The sequence below is a fragment of the Heloderma suspectum genome, chromosome 5 (assembly GCF_057233095.1).
Source record: "Heloderma suspectum isolate Gila_16-S chromosome 5, 16-S_ref, whole genome shotgun sequence".
Taxonomy (NCBI): Eukaryota; Metazoa; Chordata; class Lepidosauria; order Squamata; family Helodermatidae; genus Heloderma; species Heloderma suspectum.
Genome location: NC_139462.1, coordinates 227,997,658 through 228,019,645, shown reverse-complemented (window position 1 = coordinate 228,019,645; position 21,988 = coordinate 227,997,658). Strand labels below are relative to the sequence as shown.

Sequence of the window (21,988 nt, the reverse complement as noted above, 5' to 3'; positions counted from 1 at the left end):
ACGGTTCGGCACCCTGAACCCGGGTACAGTACCTTGGGGGAGCAAGGGTAGAGCAAATGTGGAAGCCCCTTGGATCAAGTCGAACCCAGCTCCAAGAACTTGAAAGCCAACCTTCCACTTTACATGGAACTGTTTCAAAACAACACGTTTTAATTTTACAATGCTTGGCTATATACAATTTATAAACCGACTAATCTTTAAAAGTAGAAATGCTGCCAATGGCAATATATAACCAGGGCAGCCTTCCCAACCTGGTGCCTGCCAGACGTTTTGGACTTCCTCCCCCTCAGCTTCAGCCAGCATGGCCAATGCTCAGGAATGCTGCGAGTTGCAGTCCAAAACTTCTGGAGGGCACCAGGCTTGAGAAGTCTGAATGAAGGGCTCTTGGTAGGATAATTTCACAAACCAGAGACAAGCACGAAGGGTCAGGTGCCCTCCCCTGCAGTGAGAAATGCCAACAACTGACAAGAAGCTTAGGAGCGGCTGGCAATTGTGACCATCTGTAAGCCTTCAAGGATGTGCCCAGCGTGGGACCGGATGGTCCATCTCCCCTTAAGCTACCTTTCCAAGTTAAAGGTGACGACACTTTCTGAAATGGGGATGGGTAGCTGTGTTAGTCTGCTCTGGGAAAAACAAAGGCTACCTTGACCTCCGAGACGAACATATTTATTGTGGAATCACCTTCTGTGAGTCGGCGCTCACTTCATCAGATGCCTATATTATAATGTAGGTATAAAAGCTGCACGCTGAGGTTGCCACTTTATCTGACAGAGGTTTTTGCCACAGTAACGGAGTTCGTTTTTAAGCAATCACAAGGTTCTTTGCTGCTTCTGAATTGGGTGTTCTTTATGTACAGCAAAAGGCAGGCCAGTCGATATGAACCCTCATGAACACAAGTGGAACATTTCTGCATTATTGTCGATTTAATGAACCCTCTTGGCTCGATGAGGCATTCTAGCGCACCTTACAGACCTATCTGCCTGCAGTGAGAAAAAGGGATCTCTGCCCAATTTGGAGAGATCCATTCCTCCTCCACCCCCCGCAGCTCACCCCATTCAGGGGTCTCTTGATTCTGTGCGCAGCACTTTCGGGGGGCAGGGGGAGCGGCTGTGCAAAGGAAGCCCACTTCTGGCAGCTTGATGCAGCTGCACTCTGCATCCAACCGCCCCCTCTCCCAAACATCTTTACAGCATTTTTTTAAAGCGTGTGTATTTCGATACCGATCAACGTAAGGTCTTTTAAAAAACTTTCTGTGAAGGTTTTAGATTACTGAGCAGATCCAGACATTTACATATCTTAAAAAACCTGGATTGCCTGAAAAAGAGCCCTGTAGAACTCAAAGCTTGCTTCTAGCATTTTAAAACATGGTTCAACTTGTTCAACGCCAGCAGCCTTCTCCAATTTGGTTCCCTCCGGCTGTGTTGGGCTTCAGCTCCCAGAACCCCCCAGCCAGCTGGCTGGGGGGTTCTGGGAGCTGAAGCCCAACACAGCCGGAGGGAACCAAATTGGAGAAGGCTGTTCTAAGCAGGTAGGTTAGAGCTTGACCAGAGCATTTAGGTTCACATATTTACTGAGGAAGGTGTGCTTTCTGCCTTCCCTCATTCCCTACTGCTGGTGCAAACTAGCAGAGGCAAATAAAAGCTCAGCTCCAAAAGGAACACGGACATGTGCGTCACCCAATAATTCCATCCAGTTAGTAGGCAGGCTAGCGTTCCTTTCAAACCGAGGCCCTGGCCTCTTCCGTTTCAGACGAAGACTCAGTCATCTGAATCCGTGTCATGCCTCCTCTTGGCTCGGTGTGCTGCAGGGGACCGGCTCCTCCTCCGTTTCGGGGCCCCAAAGCCTTTACCTCTGGGAGAAGGAGACCGGCTGTCACTACCAATGCGACATTCCCTCCTTCCAAGCTTGGGAGAACGCCGGCCGGAGGAGGTCCCTTCCTCGACGCTGCTGGAGGAGGCTGGGTTGTGGCGCTGCCTGCTGGATGGTTTCTGTTCTTCTCGGGCAGAGGATGAGCGGCTGTCACAGCGGCTGGCTCCGGCCCGGCGGGAGGAGGACAGACAGCCCTCCGGAGGCAAAGCAGGTCGCCTTTTTCTGCAAAACACAAAATGATCAAGGGGCTGGAGCAGCTCCCCTATGAGGAAAGGCTACAACAGCTGGGATTGTTTAGCTTGGAGAAAAAGCAAATGAGGGGAGACATGATAGACGTGTGCAAAATTATGCATGGGGTGGAGAAAGTGGATCAGGAGACATTTTTCTCCCTCTTTCACAATACTAGAACCCAACAGGGTCATCATAATTGGGATGGTGGGAGATTCAGGACAGATGAAAGGAAGGGCTTCTTCACACAGCGCAGAGTTGAACTATGGAATTTACTACCACAGGATGAAATGATGGCCATCCATTTGGATGGCTTTAAAAGTGGGGTTGGACAAATTCCTGGGGGAAAAGGCTATCAGTGGCTACTAGCCTTGATGGCTATGTGCTACCTCCAGAACCAGAGGCAGTGAGCCTATGTACACCAGTTGCCGGGGAACATGGGTGCTGTTGTAGTCCTGTCCTGCCTGTGGGTTTCCCATTGGCAGCTGGATGGCACAGTGTGAACAGAACACTGGACTAGATGGACCCTTGGTGTGATCCAGCAGGGCTGTTTTTATGTTCGTATGCACTTATGAGGCCAGCTAAGATCAGCAGAACACCCAGCAATTCCCAGGACAGCACCGAAAAGTGTCAGGGACACAGACAGAGGAAGCCTTGCTGGCTAAACCGCAACCGGCAGATTGCCATCTTGCATCCACCCAGAAAGTCAATCTCCGTGGATTATGGAATTGCCTCCCCGGTATTCAAGAGGCGCCACTTCTGATGTGTTTTAGGCACCAAATAAAAACCCATCTCTCTACCCAAACTTTCCCTTATTGATTGTGCTGTCCAATTTGTTAATTACGGTGTTCTGAGTATTTGGTTTTAACAGTTTATAGACATGTTTTTGTATTTATTACGATTATTTTAAAGTATCTTGATCTTTCTTTGTAAACCGATTAAACACATTTTTAAATATGGCAAGTGGTATATGAATCTTAATAATCTTTGTTATTATTATTAATAATAATAATAATAATGAGGAGGAGGAAGAGGAGGAGAGACTTCACCCTGGCTGCAAGATGCTTGCAGAATCCAAGGATGCGTCTACATTTCTTATGTCACAAGACATCCCAGAGGTTCATCTACTCCCAGCAGCATGTACCACAAAAGCATGATTTCCCCATGCTAGATGCAGATCTTAGAGGGAGGAGGAACCCCCTGCCAAAACACAACCTCCGGCTGGTGACCGAGAACCTGCCCTTAAACCTGCTGCCAAGTTTGAGCGGTGAATCCTGTGGCATTGTTGAAGCCTCCCGAACACACAGGCTGCTCACGCCGCGCCCATGTGCTGAACATGTGAAAACACCCCTGCTGGTAGAGCAGCCTTCCCCAACCTGATGTCCTCCAGACGTGTTCGACTACAACTCCTAGCATCCCCCAGGCAGCCATGTATCTGGTGATACCAGATCTGGTATCACCAGATAAATCAAGTGTTTTATCTGGTTAAGAACATAAGAGGAGCCGTGCTGGATCAGACCAAGGGTCCATCTAGTTTGCACAACCAGCTGTCCAGGAACCCACAAGCAGGACACGAGTGCAACAGCACCCTCCCGCCCATGTTCCCCAGCAACTGCCGTACGTAGGCTTACTGCTTCTGGTATTGGAGGTAGCACATGGCCATCAGGACTAGTAGCCATTGATAGACTATCTAATCCTATCCAGGATTATGTGAACCTAGCTCCAGTCCTTTCCAAAAGGACCTCAGGGCAGCATAACAGGGGGTTCAGGAGACCCTAGGGCTGAGCAAGTTGGGTTTTTTTACCCCCACCCACCATGACTCCCCAATTAAAACTTAAAAACAACCACAAAACCTCAAAAGTGGTGGTTCTCGCATGCTGCCAGCCCAGGTTTGCCTTGGGACCCTTTAGGTGTTTGGGGTTGCCTCATTTTCTCATATAAGACCAACATATCTCTTTATCCTGCTTGTGGGTTTCCCACAGGCAGCTGGCTGGCCGCTGTGTGAACAGAACACTGGACTAGATGGACCCTGGGTCTGATCCAGCAGGGCTCTTCTTCTGTTCTTATCAGCAAAGGAGGAACAGGCAACTTGCCGTGCGCCAAATGTTGCTGAAGTGCAACTCCCATCAGCCCTAGCCAGGACAGCCAATGATGAGGGATGACAGCTGGAGCAGTGCAATGGAGCGTTTGAGCATACGTAGCCTAAGAAGCTTTCAGTCCAGAGGCCAGTTCGTGGAACAGACAAATGTAGAGATATTACTTAGGAAATCAGAATCATCTGACAATCAAATGTAAAACAAGGTCTTTCTCAAGCTGGCTGAAAAGGAAACACTCCCTTCGTCCCAGGATAGCATTAAGGGGCATGGTTTAGTTGCCCAGTTTTTGAGTCTTTTTCAGGCCATTGCAAAGTGTCCATCAGCAAAATGTTTTCTAGGCCAGGGGTGGGCGGAAAGTAGGTCTCCAGGTCTTTTGGACTCCCAACTCCCAGCTTTCCTGACCACTGGCCTTGCTGGCAGGAGCTTCTGGGAACTGAAGTCCAAAACATCTGGAGCTCTACCATGCACCCACCCCTGTTCTAGGCGACCCACAACTGCAGTGGCTCCTGCCAGACCAGGTGTGCTTCACACCAGCACCCAGTAGAAGCAACAGAAAAGATCACAAATGTGGGCCTATGCCTTTTAAACAACTTTAAGCATGGCTGGCTGGGGAATGCTGGGAGTTGTAGGACTTTTCTTTGTCTAATCACGCATGGGATTGCACCCTAAACCAGCCTCCCACCCCCGGTGCTCTCCAGATGTGTCAGACTGCAACCCCCACCATTCTCAAATCCTTGTCCTTCTTGCTTTGGAGTAGGCTTAAAATTGGTAAGAATCAGGCCCCACCCCCAGATGACATTTCCCAAATTGGAATTGAACCCTCAGGCTGAAAAATTCCCCAGCTTTGCTGTACACAGAGAAGGCTGAAATGCATAATCTCCCTGCTTCCTTTTCTGGAGGGAGGGAAATAACTCGCACCACTCGCCAGAGGCCCACTTTGCCACCTGAGGAAATAAAACTCAGAGCTGGGCACCTGACTGAAGTCCTGCCACCCATTCCCTACCATGGTCCATTACTCAAGAGTACTCAGGTGGGTACTCTGAACATGCTCAGAGATTCTCTCTGTAGCCAGCGAAGGCGCATGTCTTCTGGCTGGATACGTGTCTCAGCCGGGCCTTGTGGCTTAGCTTCCGGGCAGGCACCACAGACGCATGTGCTACTCAGACCTACGGCCGTCACCAACAGTAGCAACTACGGTACCTTTCTCTGTCGTCCGGAGAAGAGGAAGCGGAGGAGGAAGCAGCTCTCTTTTTATGGTGCTTCTCTTTCTCCTTTTTCTTTTCTTTCTTGTGCTTTTTCTTCTTCTTCTTCTCTTTCTTCTTTTTGGATTTCTTGCTGACCTCTGGCCTGTATGGTTAAAGAGTAATCGTTGAATCTCTCTCTCTCTCTCTCTCTCTCTCCAACCTTCCTTTCCTCCCTTGGTGGAAGCCCACTCAAGTCAGTACCTGAGCAGCTTCCAGAAGAGAAGCTGTGCCAACCCAGATCTGAAGGCAAGTATACGGTACAACCCTGATGAGATGGTACTACCTCGAGAATGCATGTTCTTGCAGGTGGAGGCAGAAACCCCCTGTTTGAAATGGCTCCCACTTCAAAAGCTTATTGTGCAGGGAAAGCTAGCATGCCAGGGGGAAGGTTTTGAACCCAGACTCCTCCTTTGACATTCGGGGAGATTCTGCTGCAGGGGTGTTTTCAAATAAGTGGTTGCCCAGGTTCATTCAAGAGGTGGTACAATCTCTTGAAGCCATCTCCATGTACTTGGTTTCCAGACTTGAACAGAAATGTCAGTAGCCTTTTTTTTTTTTTAGCATCTGCAGAATACACACGTTTCTCCGCAACCATGAGGTCTAGAAACGTGATAATGTCCCGCCAAAGCTGAATGGGCATGCAAGGAACCCTGTAACCCCAGCAGTCTGCCTCCAAGAGAGGAGAACTTATACCCAAACTATCCCCAACAGGAAACCTCTTCTGAAAATCTCCACTGAAGGCAGTTCATGCCATGTCTACATAAAACAGCTGATCACACTTGACTGTACCATTTCAAACTGCAGGTAGTTTGAAATGGTATCCTTAAAAAAACCTTTAAAAAATCTGAAATCCTAAAAAAAAAGATCCATGCACACAGAAAACTAGATGTCAGGGTAAGATGACCATGCCTAGTCTTCTCTCCATCATGCTCAATTTTAATGCACGTGGCTTTAATGCTGCTATACAGGAAGACCATTAAATCCTCCATCACCCCTACTTGCAGTCTGAAGTGGTACAGTCCAGGAACAGAGAGATTTATGATGTGATCTGTTCTTTGTGCAGACTAGTTCTCCATAACCTTCCTCAGGGCAGGTAGTCCTTTTTACAGGTAGGGACTCTTTATTTATGTTACTTTGTTCTCCTCCCTGTACAAAGAAGATGTGCGCACATCTTCATTTTCACTTTAGGCATGCTTTCCCCAACCTGATGCCCTCAAGATGTGTGGGACTGCAACTCCCATTAACCCCCAGTCAGCAAGCCCCTGCTAGCTTGTGGGTGAAGGGAGTTGTAGTCCAACACATCTCAGGAGGGGGCAGGCTAAAAATAAAACCACCCTCCTTGATCTTCCATTGGCCACCCGTCTGCTTTCTAAACCTTCCCTCATTTCGCCTTGGGACCCTTTCCAGCGTGTCAGCCTACTCCTCAAATCTAGGAACCCAGAAACAAACACAGCCCTCCTCTCCTTGGCCCGAGAGATGGGAGTCAGGAACGCGCAGGATGCACAGGTCCTTACTGTGATGCTTCAGCTTCCCCTTCCTTGTCCGGTTTCCTTTGACTAGACGAAACCTCGGGACTGCTTGCTGTTCGATGGTGCTAGTGGAGTTTCAGAGACAAGACAAAAGTGAAGGAACCTCACCAGACCTGGACAGAAACTCATCAGAAAGCCAGGGGAAAGGGAGAAGGAGGGAGTGGCTCATCCAGTGACACAGCCCTCTGATCAGTTTAATCAATCTGCAGGATCAAGTGGTAAAGCTGTTGCCAGACTGCACTTTAGGCTGCAGGCGGGGAGACGCATGTTTCATTACTTCTTCATGTATGAACATACATGCAGAAAACCGGCATGGCAAGGGGAACGGCTCACTCTAGCATTCTCCCTGAACATTCTCATTTTCTACACACCGGGAACACTGTTTTTTCCTACAAGAGAGAATTTTTTGAAAAGAAGCCCCCCTCCCGCTCATGCTGAAGTGACATAATCCACAGTTTCCAATTGTGGTTTGGAAAGAAATTCAGATTGTGGTAACCATCGTTTGATCTACTTGGATACCACAGCGAACCATCATTACCACAGGCCAGAATGTGAGGAAGGAAACCAGAGCAAGGCAGGGCAGAAGGGAATGAGGTGGAGATACAACCCTGATGGTCCAACTATGGTTTGGCCAGGAGACCTGAACCGGATCAGACCTTCCAACTTTCATCAGATCAGAACTTCCAACTTCAGCTTCCACTGAGGGAGTTCAACTGATCATCCCGGACTTTAGCAAGCAATCATTCTAACAAACCACAGTCTTCCAGGAGCCGCAACTGTATTAATATATCCATTTCAAGCTGTTTTTGGATTTATTTTTTGTATACCACATGGGACACCTTTCCATCGAAAGGTGGATTAGTAGATTTTATGAAGGAATAAAACAGACAGATGCGGAGCGAAAAAATGTCTGGTGACCTTGAACACCCATAGGTTTGGGGTGTCAAGAAAGGGCAGCAAATGGTTAGTCATGTCATCTGTTGCTACTGGATTGTTACTGCCAGGGAGGGGGCAGTGGTGATTGTGGGACTTTGTCCCTCCTGAGCCAAAATCACTGATGGGGTGAGGCACCATTTGATGCTCTGCCTCAGGTAGCAAAATGTCTTGGGCCTGCCCTGCCTTAAGGTGTCTCACTTCCATGAACTGAGATGGGGTGGGGCAGAAGTGTAACAGGGTGGGGGAACAGATTGCACCCCCCAGGCCCTCTGAGGGCTGGATGTCACCAGTGGGCATGACCACGTCCACCGACAACACCCCCGTTCTCATTTTAGCCATTCCCTGTGCTGAGAAAGGGACTCAGCCAGCGCTGCAGGGAAGAGCCGCTCCTTCTAGGGTGGGCCTAGTAGTCTCTGGCTTTGCAGGGCACCTGCATCCCTGCTATTGGCTCCAATCTGAGATTCCTCCAGGGGGTGGGGCTTGGAGGTCAAGCCCCACCCCTTGGAGGAGCCTGAGGAGGTTCTGTGGGCCATACTGGGGGGAGGCAGCAGGCTGAATTAGGCTGTGGGTTCTGCATCCCTGGGGTGGGGCTGAGGAACAATGTCAACAACTCACCGTGAAGACTGAAAGGCCCAGCTTGGCAGCTTCTTTGTCTTCTTTGGAGAACGTCATCCTGCCCCCGGCACATCTGAGGAGAAGTCAAATGAGAATTAAAGGACACCAGTGAACAGGTCATGGTGCTTTGGGGGTGGGGTGGATTGAGAGGGAGGGAGGGAGGGAGGGAAGAGAAATCTAAATAAGCCATAAATCTATGAGCAGAATTTCATTTTAAAAAAAGAAAAAGCACACGGCCATGTTCAGAGGATCCAAAATAAAGGCTCCTACAGGTGCTGCAACTGGTCACACCTAGAAAAGCAGGAACTTCCCACACCGAGCAGGGGGTTGGATGGGGTGATCTCTGAGGTACCTTCCAACCGTGTGATTTTTATGATTCTTGCCAAAAACAAAGCAGGAATCTGCTCCACTGACCTGCCCAGCACCACTGGACAACGCAAGTTATGTTATTCCTCAAAGAAATGCGTGGAGAGATGCACAATTAGCCCACATATACACAAGGAGTGGGCTAGACAGAAAGAGCCACACGGCTCCCTAATGCGGTTAAGGCAAAACAAAGAATGGGGTGGGTGGTACCTAGCGCCTTCCTGCAGGATCGTATGGCATTTCCCTAGGAAGGTCCCGACTCCCACTTGGAGAGGAGCGATCGAAGTTATTGGGAGAACAGCGCCACGTACCTTGAGCTCCCCAGGCCCACCATCCGATCCACACCCTTCTCGTCATGTTCTGCTCCATCGCGTTTGCAGACTTCTGCAAGATCCTGGAACAGAATTGCAGCAGGGAGGCATTTGAGAATGAAGCCGGCACCCAAATGTGTGTGTACCAGGGAGCTCCTACAGCTCTGAGCTGAAGTAACGTTTCCTCCCTTAGACCCACTGAGTGTTATATAAGAGTACATCATCTGTCAGAAAGTTGATACAGAAGTCAACTGGAAAAGACTGGCTTGCTAGCCAAACCTCTATTAGCCTAGCCCAAATAAAATCTCCTAGAGAAAGAGAGTACCTGTGGAGACACTAACAAGGTCCCCCCACCTCCACCCTTCTTGCCAAATTTCTCAAAGAACCCAGTCAGGAATTAAGTTGCTTTGGAAGAGAATGGGGAGATGGGGAGAGATAGTTTATCCCTTTTATCATTGTGAAGTAGCCACTGTAAGCCAGTGTGGTGTAGTGGTTAGAGTGCTGGGCTGGGACTCAGGAGATCCATGTTCTAGTCCCCACTCAGCCATGAAGCTCACTGGGTGACTTTGGGGCAATCACTGACTCTCAGCCTAACCTACCTCACAAGTTTGTTGTGAGGTAAAATAGAGAGAAGGGGAATCATGTATACCACCATGGGCTCCTTGGAAGAATGATGGGATATAAATGTAACAAATAAATACATTGTGAAGAGCTTAATTAGGACTGCCGCCTGATTAATAAAATCTTAAGCCAATTAATCTCAGCTGTTCTAATGAGTAAACACAGTGGGTAAAATCCGAAATAAATCCTAACCATGATCAACTTAAGTACCAGCCATTGCAATGGTTCTACTCTAAGTAGAACTTACGTTGGATTTTACCCAATAGCTCTTAAGAAGAGGAGATAAAAGAAAGGGAGAAGAGGGAGAAAAGAAGTTTCTTTGTTTTTATGCGATGCATGTATATGCTTGCATTAGATGCCATCTTAGAAGAGGTATTCTCAAGGAATGCCTCTTCTAATGCCTGAGTCCTGCCAGTTTTGTACACACTTGTATAAAAAATGGTTACACGTCTTAAGAAGACATCTAAAACTGACACAGGCAACACAAACGGCCTTCTCCCTGACGAGATATAATACAGAGGAAGAAATGAAAGGAAGCTCTCCCTTAACATACAAAGCTTTCAGTTACTTTGACTATTTAGCCTAGTCCTACCTGCTCTGACTGGCAGCACATTTCAGATGAAAATCCTTCTTATTTTTTTATTTATTGCATTTATACCCCGCCTTCACTTATTTCAAGGATCGGGAACCTCAGGCCTGTGGCAATTCAGTTCTGATGGCTAGCATGAATATTTCTCTTTTGGCAATTTCCAAATTGATGAATAAATAAATGAATACATAGGAAAAGACACTATTCCTTCTAAAAATATGTTTATTACATTGTATATATCAGCCTTCCCCAGCCTGGGGATGTCCAGACGATCTGGCCTACAACTCCCATCATCCCTGCCCATTGCCTATGCTGGCTGGAGCTGATAGGAGTTGTAGTCTAGAACATCTGGAGGGCACCAAGTTAGGGGCAGCTGGTATATATTACTGCACACCTAAGGAAGAAAAATGTGCACTTCTGTCATCATTTTCAAAAGGCACTCATGCTGAGGTTTTAGTAATACGCACTTTTATTGAAATGCCATTAATTGATTACTCAGTTAAAGACCAGATTATTAATTAACTATTTTTTTCATGAGCTGACTACCCTGGTTTTAACAGACAGTTATTTACCGTGAGCTTTGAGATTAAACGTGTTACAATAAAGAACAAATATATGCAGAACTAAAACATAAAATAATATGTATGCATACCTCTTTGGTCAGCCCTGTTGGCTGCTTCTTCATATTCTTATAACCCCTGTAAAGAAACAATGCAAAGGAGAGTGTTTTGGCTCCATAACAGCCCATGTTCATTCAGTGGGGCTTGCACAGAACTTCCCAGTGGATGGCGCCCAGGGCTGGCCCAAGACATTTTGCTGCCTGCGGTGGAGCTGCAAAGAGCTCCTCACCCCCAGGCCCAAGTCAAGGTGCATAGTACCCAAGTGGTTTTGGCACATGACACAGAAAAGCCTCTGTAGGGGCCCAGGCCTGTAAGCAACCTAACAGTAGTCTTACAGATGCTTAGAGATCCATAACGCTCTCTGCTTTAGTTCATTATTAGTTGCAATCCCTTGCAGTTAGGCCTCTCGGCTCATAAGATGACTCAAAGGCCGGTGTAGCCCCCCTCAGCACATTCCATGCTAATGAGCTCTGGTCCCGTTTATCTTATCAGAGCATAGGATGTGCCTGAGAGTGAAGCTATGTTTCCACAGGTGTCTATGCTGAGAAAATTCTGACAGTCTTGCTTCTGCCAAATATGTTACCAAGCACAGCTAACCTATGCTGGGAAAGTTGTGGACGAACTCTAATTAATGTTTGCACCTGTCATATTACCTCACCGCTATGCCTGAATAACATGTATGATATAGAAGTCATCCTGATCCAACCCCACTGGGTACGGCTGTACGCTGTAAGTACTCAATAAATGTCTCCTTGTAAGCAAACCTGGATCTGACTTATCACTTTCTCAGCACATCTAAACCTTGGAAGCCCACAGCCGGGGCACACAGTCTCACAAACACCTTTCCCCACCCTGACAGTAAAAATGCAACAAATTAAATAGCTAACAATATGCTGCTCTTTCAAGACATCACAAATCTCCTGCCTGATGCGGTCGCTTAACTCTGCCTCGCGGAAGGGTCGGCCCTGATGGTGCCCCATCGGTTAGGTCTGTCCGTCCCCCCAACTCTGCTTTTCTTAATGGGATGCCCAAAAGCAGGGACAGAGGGCCACAATTTCATTCGGCATGCTTGCCATGGTGAGCATCCTTCCTCACACACTCTGGCAAGTGGAATTAGCACCAAATTGCTCTCAAGATGAGAAATGGGGGGGGGCAGCAGATCACCCCCATGACCAAGCTGGGCTTTGGAAGCTAGTTGGAGCACTTTGGAAGCAGATGAAACACAGAGGCTCTTCACCAGTGGGAAATGGGTTGAGAGGTGGTAACCAAGATTTGTGGATCTCTTACAGTTCCAGATGTTGTTGGAGTGCAACTCCCATCATCCCTCATCATTGGCTACACTGGTTAGGTTGGATGGGAACTGTAGTCCAACAACATCCACATGCTCCTCACCCCTACTCCACAGATATCCACAGTAACAACTCTGGACAAGAGGCCAAGGTCTGCACTGTGGCATTATACGCCCCAAGACCACGTCATTCGAGGTTGCATCACCTACAGCACACAGGCCCACTCTGGCCTGCAGAGCCTCCTGGGGGTTTTCCAGGGGGCAGGGCTTGAGTTCCAAGCGGCTGCTCCTCCCAACGGTAACCAAGTCCCTTTCTCCGTGCTTCTCCAAGCAGAGAGGGGAAAAAAATAGGGGTGCGGGGCCACAAAGTGCAGAGGAGGGCAACGGCAATGATCAAGGGTCTGGAGCATCTCCCCTATGGGGGAAGGTACAACAGCTGGGATTGTTTAGTGTGGAAAAAAGAAGGATAAGGGCAGTCATGATAAGGGCGTACAGAATTATGCCTGGTGTGGAGAATGTGGACAGGGAGAAATTTTTCTCCCTCACTCATAATACTAGAACCCAACGGGGTCATCCCGTGAAGCTGATTGGTGGGAGATTTAGGATGGATAAAAGGAAGGGCTTCTTCCCACAGTGCCGAGTCAAACTATGGAATGTGCTACCACAAGAGGTAGTGATGCCACCAATTTGGATGGCTTTAAAGGGTGGGGGGAGACAAATTCTTGGAGGAGAAGGCTACCAATGGCTACTAGTCCTGATGGCTATGTGCCACCTCCACTATTAGAGGCAGTGTGCCTATGTACATCAGTTGCTGGGGAACATGGGCAGGAGGGTGCTGTTGCACCCATGTCCTGCTTGTGGGTTATCCGTGGGCAGCTGGTTGGCCACTGTGTGAGCAGAATGCTGGACTAGATGGACCCTTGGTCAGATCCAGCAGGGCTCTTCTGTTATTATGATTATATCAGTAGCTGTGGCCAGGCCCACTGACGTCACCTGGCCCACAGTGGGCTTGTGGGGGTCCATTCGGCCCCCCTCACCTCAAAAACGTTCAGCACCCCTGATTTAATTGTCAAGAAGTTCTTGAAGAAACCCCCTGGTTGTTGATGACCGGTACAATTCTCAAGCTCCGGAGACATCAGGCAAACATGAAAAACGGTGGCAAAAAAGCAGAAGCGGTCTGTCGTTTTCTGAACGGCTCTCTCGCCTACTCTCAGCACGGGGTTACATCTGCTCCACAGAGGAACGTCACTTGGAACGTGCTTCCTGGGGTGAGATGGACGGAACGACCATCACCTTTTCACATCCACCCTCTTTTCACTGAATAAAATACCTCAGCGTCAACCCTCACAGCTGCTAAAATGTTGCTCACTGGGCATGTCAGGAGGAGAGTGGCCCTCCTCTTCTCCATGTGGAGACGGGCATGCATCTCAGCTGCCATGGGTAGCAAAAAGAGTGAGACGGCGGTGTCTCAAAACTTACAGGGCCGCCATCATGGCCTCCTCCTCTGCCCGTCGGACGGCAGCCAGCTCCTCCTCCCGAGAGACAGGAGCGTCGCCTTTCTTCCCCTTGGCGTACCACGTGAGGTCCTTGCCCTTCTGCCACCGGCCCACAGGAGCCATCACGGAGTTCCCTGCAGATTAAAGGGGGCGGGGCGACGCAACGTCAGAGCTGAAGGGGAGAGCGCGAGCACACAGAACCCTCCGAAGTGATGATGGGACTGCCCAAAACTCAATGAAAGAGTGCCAGCAGGGCAGGCCGGAGGTCCCAGGTTCAAGCTCCAGTCCAAAGGATCTCAGATCTCATGAGATCTACCTAGTCTGCCAGCCAGAGTAAATCAGCCTTCCCCAACTGGGGGTTGGATTCGATGGCCTTGTAGGCCCCTTCCAACCCTACTATTCTATGATTCTATGAACGTGGTCCCTTCTAGACGCACTGGACTACAACTCCCAGAATCCCCCAGAGACGTAAGGCAAAGCCTGCAAGCTCGCTAAGAAGCAAACTTGCTCCCACCTTCCAACTCTCTGACCAATTCTAGTGCAAAGCCACTGGGACAACTGAGAAACACTAGACCCTTTATTTTATTAAATTGTAGGATTTGTATTTGAGTCCATTAAATAACTGAAAAATGTATAAGGCTACCTGTGTGTATATTCTGGCTGTTCTGCCATGATTCTTCAGTCCACTTAGTTCTTTTCACCACAATATTTCTGGCTAAGTGTATGAATATTATTGTCTCCATATTGGAGAGAAGAGATCTCAGAAAGAGAGCGCGCTCTACCAAAGGCTTCCTAGTGAGTTCATGGCTAGAGGTGGCATTTGAACTCAGAACTGAAGTAGACTCAAAGCCATTTCAGCAGTACTATTGGAGCTAACTAAACAATAAGGAGCATCTTCCTACCAAGGTAATTCTCCCTTTGCTTGTCCGTCTTCACATCCTCCCAGTTGAACTGGTCCTGCCCGCCCCTCACACCACCTCGCGAGGAACCAAACATGGTGAAGGAGAGAACAGGAATCCCGCTGAACTTTTCTTCTTCTTTTTTAAAGTCCAAATAATCAAAAGGTGGTCAGATTCCAATCCTCAGGCACCTTGATCTAGAAAAAGGTGACAGGTTTAAGAGCTGGTCCTAATTTTAACACTCTGTTGAGCAGTTCAAGTTATTAAGATTTTGCTTATTTCATTGATGAGATTTGATCAGGGCACCTATGGAGCTGTGAATTCTAAGTTTCAAAAACACCTGCTGCTTGGCCTCGCAAAAATAACATCAACACGTAAATCCTCTCTTTCGAAAGCTCAAGACACCTTGCACAAAGTCATGATTTAAAAACAAACATCAAGATAAGAATCTTTTTTTTTAAGGACCTAAAAGCAAAACATCTCACAGCATGTGCTTTCTGACTTTCCTTTCTGAAGGGAGTGAGGTTCACAGTGCCTCTGTGCACATGCGGAGTGCCTTTGCGCTCTGATGAGAAGCAGGTATTTTAGCTGCTTTTAATGCTTACATAGGGGTGTTAGGGGGTTTTTTTGCTGTTGAGCAGAGCACCTCTCCCCCTTCATGGATCACTGCCTTGTTGTGGCGAAGGGGCTTGCGTAACTCAGTGAAGCCATAAGCTACGCCGTGCAGGGCCACCCAAGACGGACAGGTCATGGCAGAGAGTTCTGACAAAATGTGGTCCACTGGAGAAGGAAATGGCAACCCACTCCAGTATTCTTGCCAAGAAAACCCCATGGAACGTAGCACAAGGCTAAAAGACATGACGCCGGAAGATGAGCCCCTCAGGTCGGAAGGTGTCCAATATACTACTGGGGAAGAGCAGAGGGTATTTCCAAGTAGCGCCAGAAAGAGTGAAGCGGCTGGGCCAAAGCCGAAAGGACACTCAGCTGTGGATGTGTCAGGTGGTGAAAAGAAAGTCCGATGCTGTAAAGAACAATATTGTTTAGGAACCTGGAATGTCAGATCAATGAATCAAGGTAAGCTGGAGGTGGTCAAACATGAGATGGCAAGACTGAACATCGACATCTTGGGAATCAGCGAACTAAAATGGACAAGCATGGGCGAATTTAATTCAGGTGACCATCATATCTACTACTGTGGGCAAGAATCCCTTAGAAGAAATGGAGTAGCACTCATAGTCAACAAAAGGATGGGAAAAGCAGTACTGGGGTACAATCTCAAAAATGATAGAATAATCTCAGTATGAATCCAAGGCAAACCATTCAACATCACAGTAATTCAAGTCTATGCCCCAACCACTGAGGCCGAAGAAGCTGAGGTTGATCGGTTCTATGAAGACCTACAACATCTTCTAGAACTAACACCAAAAAAAGATGTCCTCTTCATCATAGGGGATTGGAATGCTAAAGTAGGAAGTCCAGAAATCTTCGAGATAACAGGCAAGCACGGCCTTGGTGTACAAAAAGAAGCAGGACAAAGGCTAATAGAGTTTTGCCAAGAGAACACGCTGATCATAGCAAACACTCTTTTTCAACAGCACAAGAGGCGACTCTACAGATGGTCAATATCGAAATCAGATTGATATGTCCTTTGCAGCCAAAGATGGAGAAGCTCTATACAGTCAGTCAAAACAAGACCTGGAGCTGACTGTGGCCCAGATCATGAGCTTCTTATTGCAAAATTTTGGCTTAAATTGAAGAATGTAGGGAAAACCACTAAACCATTCAGGTATGACCTAAATCATATCCCTTATGAATATTCAGTGGAGGTGAGGAATAGATTTCAGGGATTAGACCTGATAGACAGAGTGCCTGAGGAACTATGGACGGAGGTCCGTAACATTGTTCAGGAGGCAGCAACTCAATCCATCCCAAAGAAAAAGAAATGCAAGAAAGCCAAGTGGCTGTCTGATGAGGCTTTACAAGTAGGTGAGGAAAGAAGGGAAGCGAAAAGCAAGGGAGAAAGGGGAAGATATACCCAACTGAATGCAGAGTTCCAGAGAATAGCAAGGAGAGACAAGAAGGCCTTCTTAAATGAACAATGCAAAGAATACTTAAGCTTTCGAACTGTGGTGCTGGAGATGACTCTTATGAGTCCCCTGGACTGCAAGGAGGTCAAATCAGTCCATACTAAAGGAAATCAACCCTGAGTGCTCATTGGAAGGACAGATACTGAAGCTGAAGCTCAAATATTCCGGCCACCTAATGCGAAGAGAAAAGTCACTGGAGAAGACCCTGATGCTGGGAAAGATTGGAGGTAAAAGAGAAGGGGACGGCAGAGGATGAGATGGCTGGATAGCATCACCGATGCAATGAATATGGACTTGAGCACGCTGCGGGAGGGAGCGCAGGACAGGAAGGCCTGGCGTGCTGTGGTCCATGCGGTCACACGACTGAACAAGAAGAGCACCTCTCTCTGGAGGCTGCCATAAGAATACACGTTATGGTACAGCCTTCCCCAACCAGGCACCCTCCAGTTGTGCTGGACTAGAACTCCAATCACCCTCACCAGGAGGGATGATGGGAGCTGTAGTCCACCACATCCGGAGCACGAGGTTGGGGAAGGCTATTACAGAAAGTAGGGCAAAAAACACCCAAAGCAAGAATTGTTCCTGCCTTTACATCCTTCCTGATGCTGGGAAAGGCTGAAGGCACAAGGAGAAGGGGGCGGCAGGGGATGAGACGGCTGGATAGCATCGCCGATGCAATGAATATGGACTCGAGCACGCTCCGGGAGGGAGCGCAGGGCGGGCAGGCCGGGCGCGCTGTGGTCCGCGGGGTCACGAAGCGTCGGACGCGACTGAGCAACAACAACAAGCAGCTGGTCCAAATGGCGACATGCCAGGCAGGGCAGTGAAGTTCTGGCAGCCCCCCAATAACGCCCCGTACCTTCCCGCGCTGCAGGGCCGACGCCCCCTCGAGCCACGCCGCCCCGGCGCGGGGCCCCGCAGGCGGCCGCGCCCTCGCTCCGGAGCCCCGCCGCCCCGGACCCCCGCGCCGCCGGCGCGAGACCCACTTCCGGGAGCAACTTCCGCAAGCGCGGGCGACGCCACCGCGTCGCACGCCGCGGGGGGAGGCGGGCTGTGCCAAGCCGCTGGGCGCGGGGGCCCCTCCCTTTGCGGCCGGGGCTCCTCTGCCTTTTGCGCGCGCCGGCCCCGTCTCTCCCGCGGGGCGGAAAGGCCCCAGGGCCCCCGCAAGGGGTGGCGTGGGCAGTCCTGTTCATCGCACCATGGGACGGCAGGGTTGGGAGGGGCCCGTAAGGCCATCCAGCCCACCCCCCTGCTCAATGCAGGAGCCCAAGTCGGAGCATCCCCGACAGGTGGCTGTGCAGCCTCGCCTCGAGTGCCTTTCTTGGAGAAGAGGGGAGCGGGGGAAATTATACCCCAAAGGAAATCACGACATTCACATATTTACCCTGCCCAAGATATGTCAAGGACCGGGGTGCCCATTGCAAGGCCTAGGACCAAACAGGGCTGGTGCCAAAGGGAGGCATGACTGGGCGCTGGGCAAGGGCCCACATCCCAGCAGGGGCCCGCTGGCAAGAGCCCCCCCCCCCCCCGAGCTGGTCCTCCTCTCTGCCCTTGCACCCTGCCTGCTCACCCGCCTCTCGCTCTGGCCCAGGCAACGGTGGGGGTGAGGAGCAGCAGCAGTAGCCCCTGCCTCTCAAGCAAGCGAGGTGAGGGAGGGGTTGAGGAGCAGCAGCAGCTGGCGACAATGGCGGTGAGAAGGGCGACCCGCTGAGCGAGGGGGCCCACGGAGGGGACCTTGCCCACTACTCCCCAGAAAGCTGGAGCTGCCACTGCCACAGCCCAGGGAGGGGGCAAATGATCACCCAGAGCAGTAGATGCCGGTGCAAACTCCGTTTTATTCCTGAGTGATAGAACCGTAGGGTTGGAAGGGGCCCATAAGACCATCAAGTCCAACCCCCTGCTCAATGCAGGAATCCAAGTCAAAGCATCCCTGACAGATGGCTGTCCACTTGTGCACAGGGGCTGTGCAGCTTGAGAATGCACAGCATCCAAATAACTTTTTAAGAGCCAAGAAGTAGTGAGAAGTTCGTGGTGGCGCTGTGTTTAAAATGCAAAACTGCACATGCTCAGGGCTGGCAAACAGTGTTCTAACATAGCAGGAATGTAGACACAGTTTTAAAGCATAGAACAGCAGACGAGAGGTGGGGGAAGAGCGATGGGAGTTGTGTGCGTCACAACGGAGGTAATGCACATGGTTGTCTAATGGAATCCCCCCATAAGGCCATTAAGTCCAGAGTCTTAAATTACCTAGCTGCATATACATGTATGTATGTGTGTATGTGTGTGTGTGTGTATACACACACACACACACACACTCATGTATGATTGCACATGTTGCACAAGGGACCATCTTGAAAGAGGGATTCATTCTTATGAGAGAGAGGACAGGAAATCACCCCTACTCCCCAAGCTAGGGTCCTGATCCAGACTCTAGAGTAAGCCCCTGCACTTACTCTAAAGTAAAAGGAGAAAAAAGACATAGCTATTAGACAGAGATTTTGGCCCTCAGAAACAAGGCCCACTGAGTTCAATGGGGCTTACAGGACTGAAGCCTTAGCCCTTCTCCCCCAACCCAAGGAAAAAAGGCCCTATACAGTGGAGGTGAGGAATAAATTTAAGGGATTAGACTTGATAGACAGAGTGCCTGAGGAACTATGGATGGAGGTCCGTAACATTGTTCAGGAGGCAGTAACTCAATCCATCCCAAAGAAAAAGAAATGCAAGAAAACCAAGTGGCTGTCTGATGAGGCTTTACAAGTAGCTGAGGAAAGAAGGGAAGCGAAAAGCAAGGGAGAACGGGGAAGATATACCCAACTGAATGCAGAGTTCCGGAGAATAGCAAGGAGAGACAAGAAGGCTTTCTTAAATGAACAATGCAAAGAAATCGAGGAAAACAATAGAATGGGAAAGACTAGAGATCTCGTCAAAAAAATTGGAGATCTCAAGGGAACGTTTTGTGCAAAGACGGGCATGATAAAGGACAAAGAAGGCAGGGACCTAACAGAAGCAGATGAGATTAAGAAGAGGTGGAAGGAATACACAGAAGAACTCTACAGGAAAGATCTGAATGTCCCTGATAGCAATGTTAGTGTGCTCACTGAACTTGAGCCAGACATCCTAGAGAGTGAAGTCAAGTGGGCCTTAGGAAGCATTACTAACAACAAAGGTAGCGGAGATGACAGTCTTCCAGCTGAGCTATTTAAAATACTAAAAGATGATGCTGTTAAAGTGCTGCACTCAATATGCCAACAAATTTGGAACACTCAACAATGGCTGCAAGACTGGAAAAGGTCAGTTTACATTCCAATTCCAAAGAAGGGCAATGCCAAAGAATGTTCAACTACCATACAATTGCGCTCATTTCATTTCATGCCAGCAAGGTGATGCTCAAAATCCTACAAGCTAGGCTTCAGCAGTATGTGAACCGAGAACTACCGGAAGTACAAGCTGGGTTTCGAAGAGGCAGAGGAACTAGAGATCAAATCGCCAACATTCGCTGGATCATGGAGAAAGCAAGAGAATCCCAGAAAAACGTCTATTTCTGCTTCATTGACTACGCTAAAGCCTTTGATTGTGTGGATCACAACAAACTGTGGCAAATTCGTAAAGAGATGGGAGTACCAGACCACCTTACCTGTCTCCTGAGAAACCTGTACGCAGGTCAAGAAGCAACAGTAAGAACCAGACATGGAACAACCAATTGGTTCAAAATTGGGAAAGGAGTACGACAAGGCTGCATATTGTCGCCCTGCTTATTTAACTTATATGCAGAGTACATCATGAGAAACGCCGGGTTGGATGAATCACAGGTCGGAATTAAGATTGCCGGGAGAATTATCAACAATCTCAGATACGCATACAACACCACCCTAATGGCAGAAAGCGAAGAGGATCTAAAGAGCCTGTTGTTGAGGGTGAAAGTGGAGAGTGCAAAAGCTGGTTTGAAACTCAACATTAAAAAAACGAAGATCATGGCATCTGGCCCCATCACTTCCTGGCATATAGAAGGAGAAGAAATGGAAGCAGTGACAGATTTTATTTTCTTGGGCTCCAAGATCACCGCAGATGGTGACTGTAGCCATGAAATTAAAAGACGCTTGCTCCTTGGGAGGAAAGCTATGGCAAACCTAGACAGCATAGTGAGAAGCAGAGACATCACCTTGCCGACAAAGGTCTGTATAATCAAAGCTATGGTTTTCCCAGTAGTAACATATGGCTGTGAGAGCTGGACTATAAGGAAGGCTGAGCGCCGAAGAATCGATGCTTTTGAACTGTGGTGCTGGAGAAGACTCTTACGAGTCCCCTGGACTGCAAGGAGGTCAAATCAGTCCATCCTAAAGGATATCAACCCTGACTGCTCCTTGGAGGGACAGATACCGAAGCTGAAGCTCAAATATTCCAGCCACCTAATGCGAAGAGAAAACTCCCTGGAAAAGACCCTGATGCTGGGAAAGACTGAAGGCAAAAGGAGAAGGGGACGGCAGGGGATGAGATGGCTAGATAGCATCACCGATGCAATGAATATGGACTTGAGCACACTCCTGGAGAGAGCGGAGGACAGGAAGGCCTGGTGTGCTATGGTCCATGGGGTCACGAAGAGTCGGAAACGACTTAATGACGAGTAATATCACTTGGCAGCAATCATTTCTTCCGCCTCACCCATTCCCACCATGTCCTGTTGTTGTTTTTACCCCTCTTTGCTCTTCCTCCTCTCCCTGTACATGAGCAAACATGTACAGGATTGTGCTGTTAATGTTTTTTAAAGCAGGTATTTGCAAAATACCCAAGCGGTAGCTGCCATCTTAGAAAAGAGGCCTTCCCCCTTCTCGCTCATATTGGACAGAATGCCTCTTCCAAGATGGTGGCTGGTGCAATTTGTGTAATCGTAGTGTGTGTGTGTGTATAATCTCAAGCAGGCTCAGGTTTGCACAGGTTAGAATAGCCCTCAGTTTGATACAACAAGGACTGTACAGCTGTTGGCGCCCCTAGCCACAGCCCCTGCCACGTTGCACCCTTAGAGCCCTCTGAGGAGGGGATCTGCCCACTCCATTCCCCCAAAGGGAGGTGGTCCCACAGCAATGGGGAGAGGGCAGCTGTAAAACTCCGTCAGATTACTCCCCCTTGCCTTCAATCTGTGTCAACTACAACATTACGTGCCGGGTAAGGGCTCAGTCCTATGGACTGCACCCTCTCT

At 48.9% G+C, this 21,988-nt stretch overlaps 1 protein-coding gene across 1 annotated transcript; it reads right to left on the bottom strand.

Moving 5' to 3' along the window:
- Positions 1-135: 135 nt before the first annotated feature.
- On the bottom strand, positions 136-17,757 carry C5H1orf35 (chromosome 5 C1orf35 homolog). The gene is made up of 10 exons (XM_084859480.1): positions 17,654-17,757; positions 14,711-14,904; positions 13,792-13,942; positions 11,057-11,102; positions 9,195-9,277; positions 8,518-8,590; positions 6,952-7,031; positions 5,394-5,540; positions 1,564-2,091; positions 136-1,410 (listed from the first exon to the last, which is right to left on the bottom strand). Exons 2-9 carry the CDS (start codon positions 14,802-14,804, stop codon positions 1,758-1,760), a joined length of 1,008 nt encoding a protein of 335 aa, XP_084715606.1. The 5' UTR covers positions 14,805-14,904; positions 17,654-17,757; the 3' UTR covers positions 136-1,410; positions 1,564-1,757.
- Positions 17,758-21,988: the final 4,231 nt, after the last annotated feature.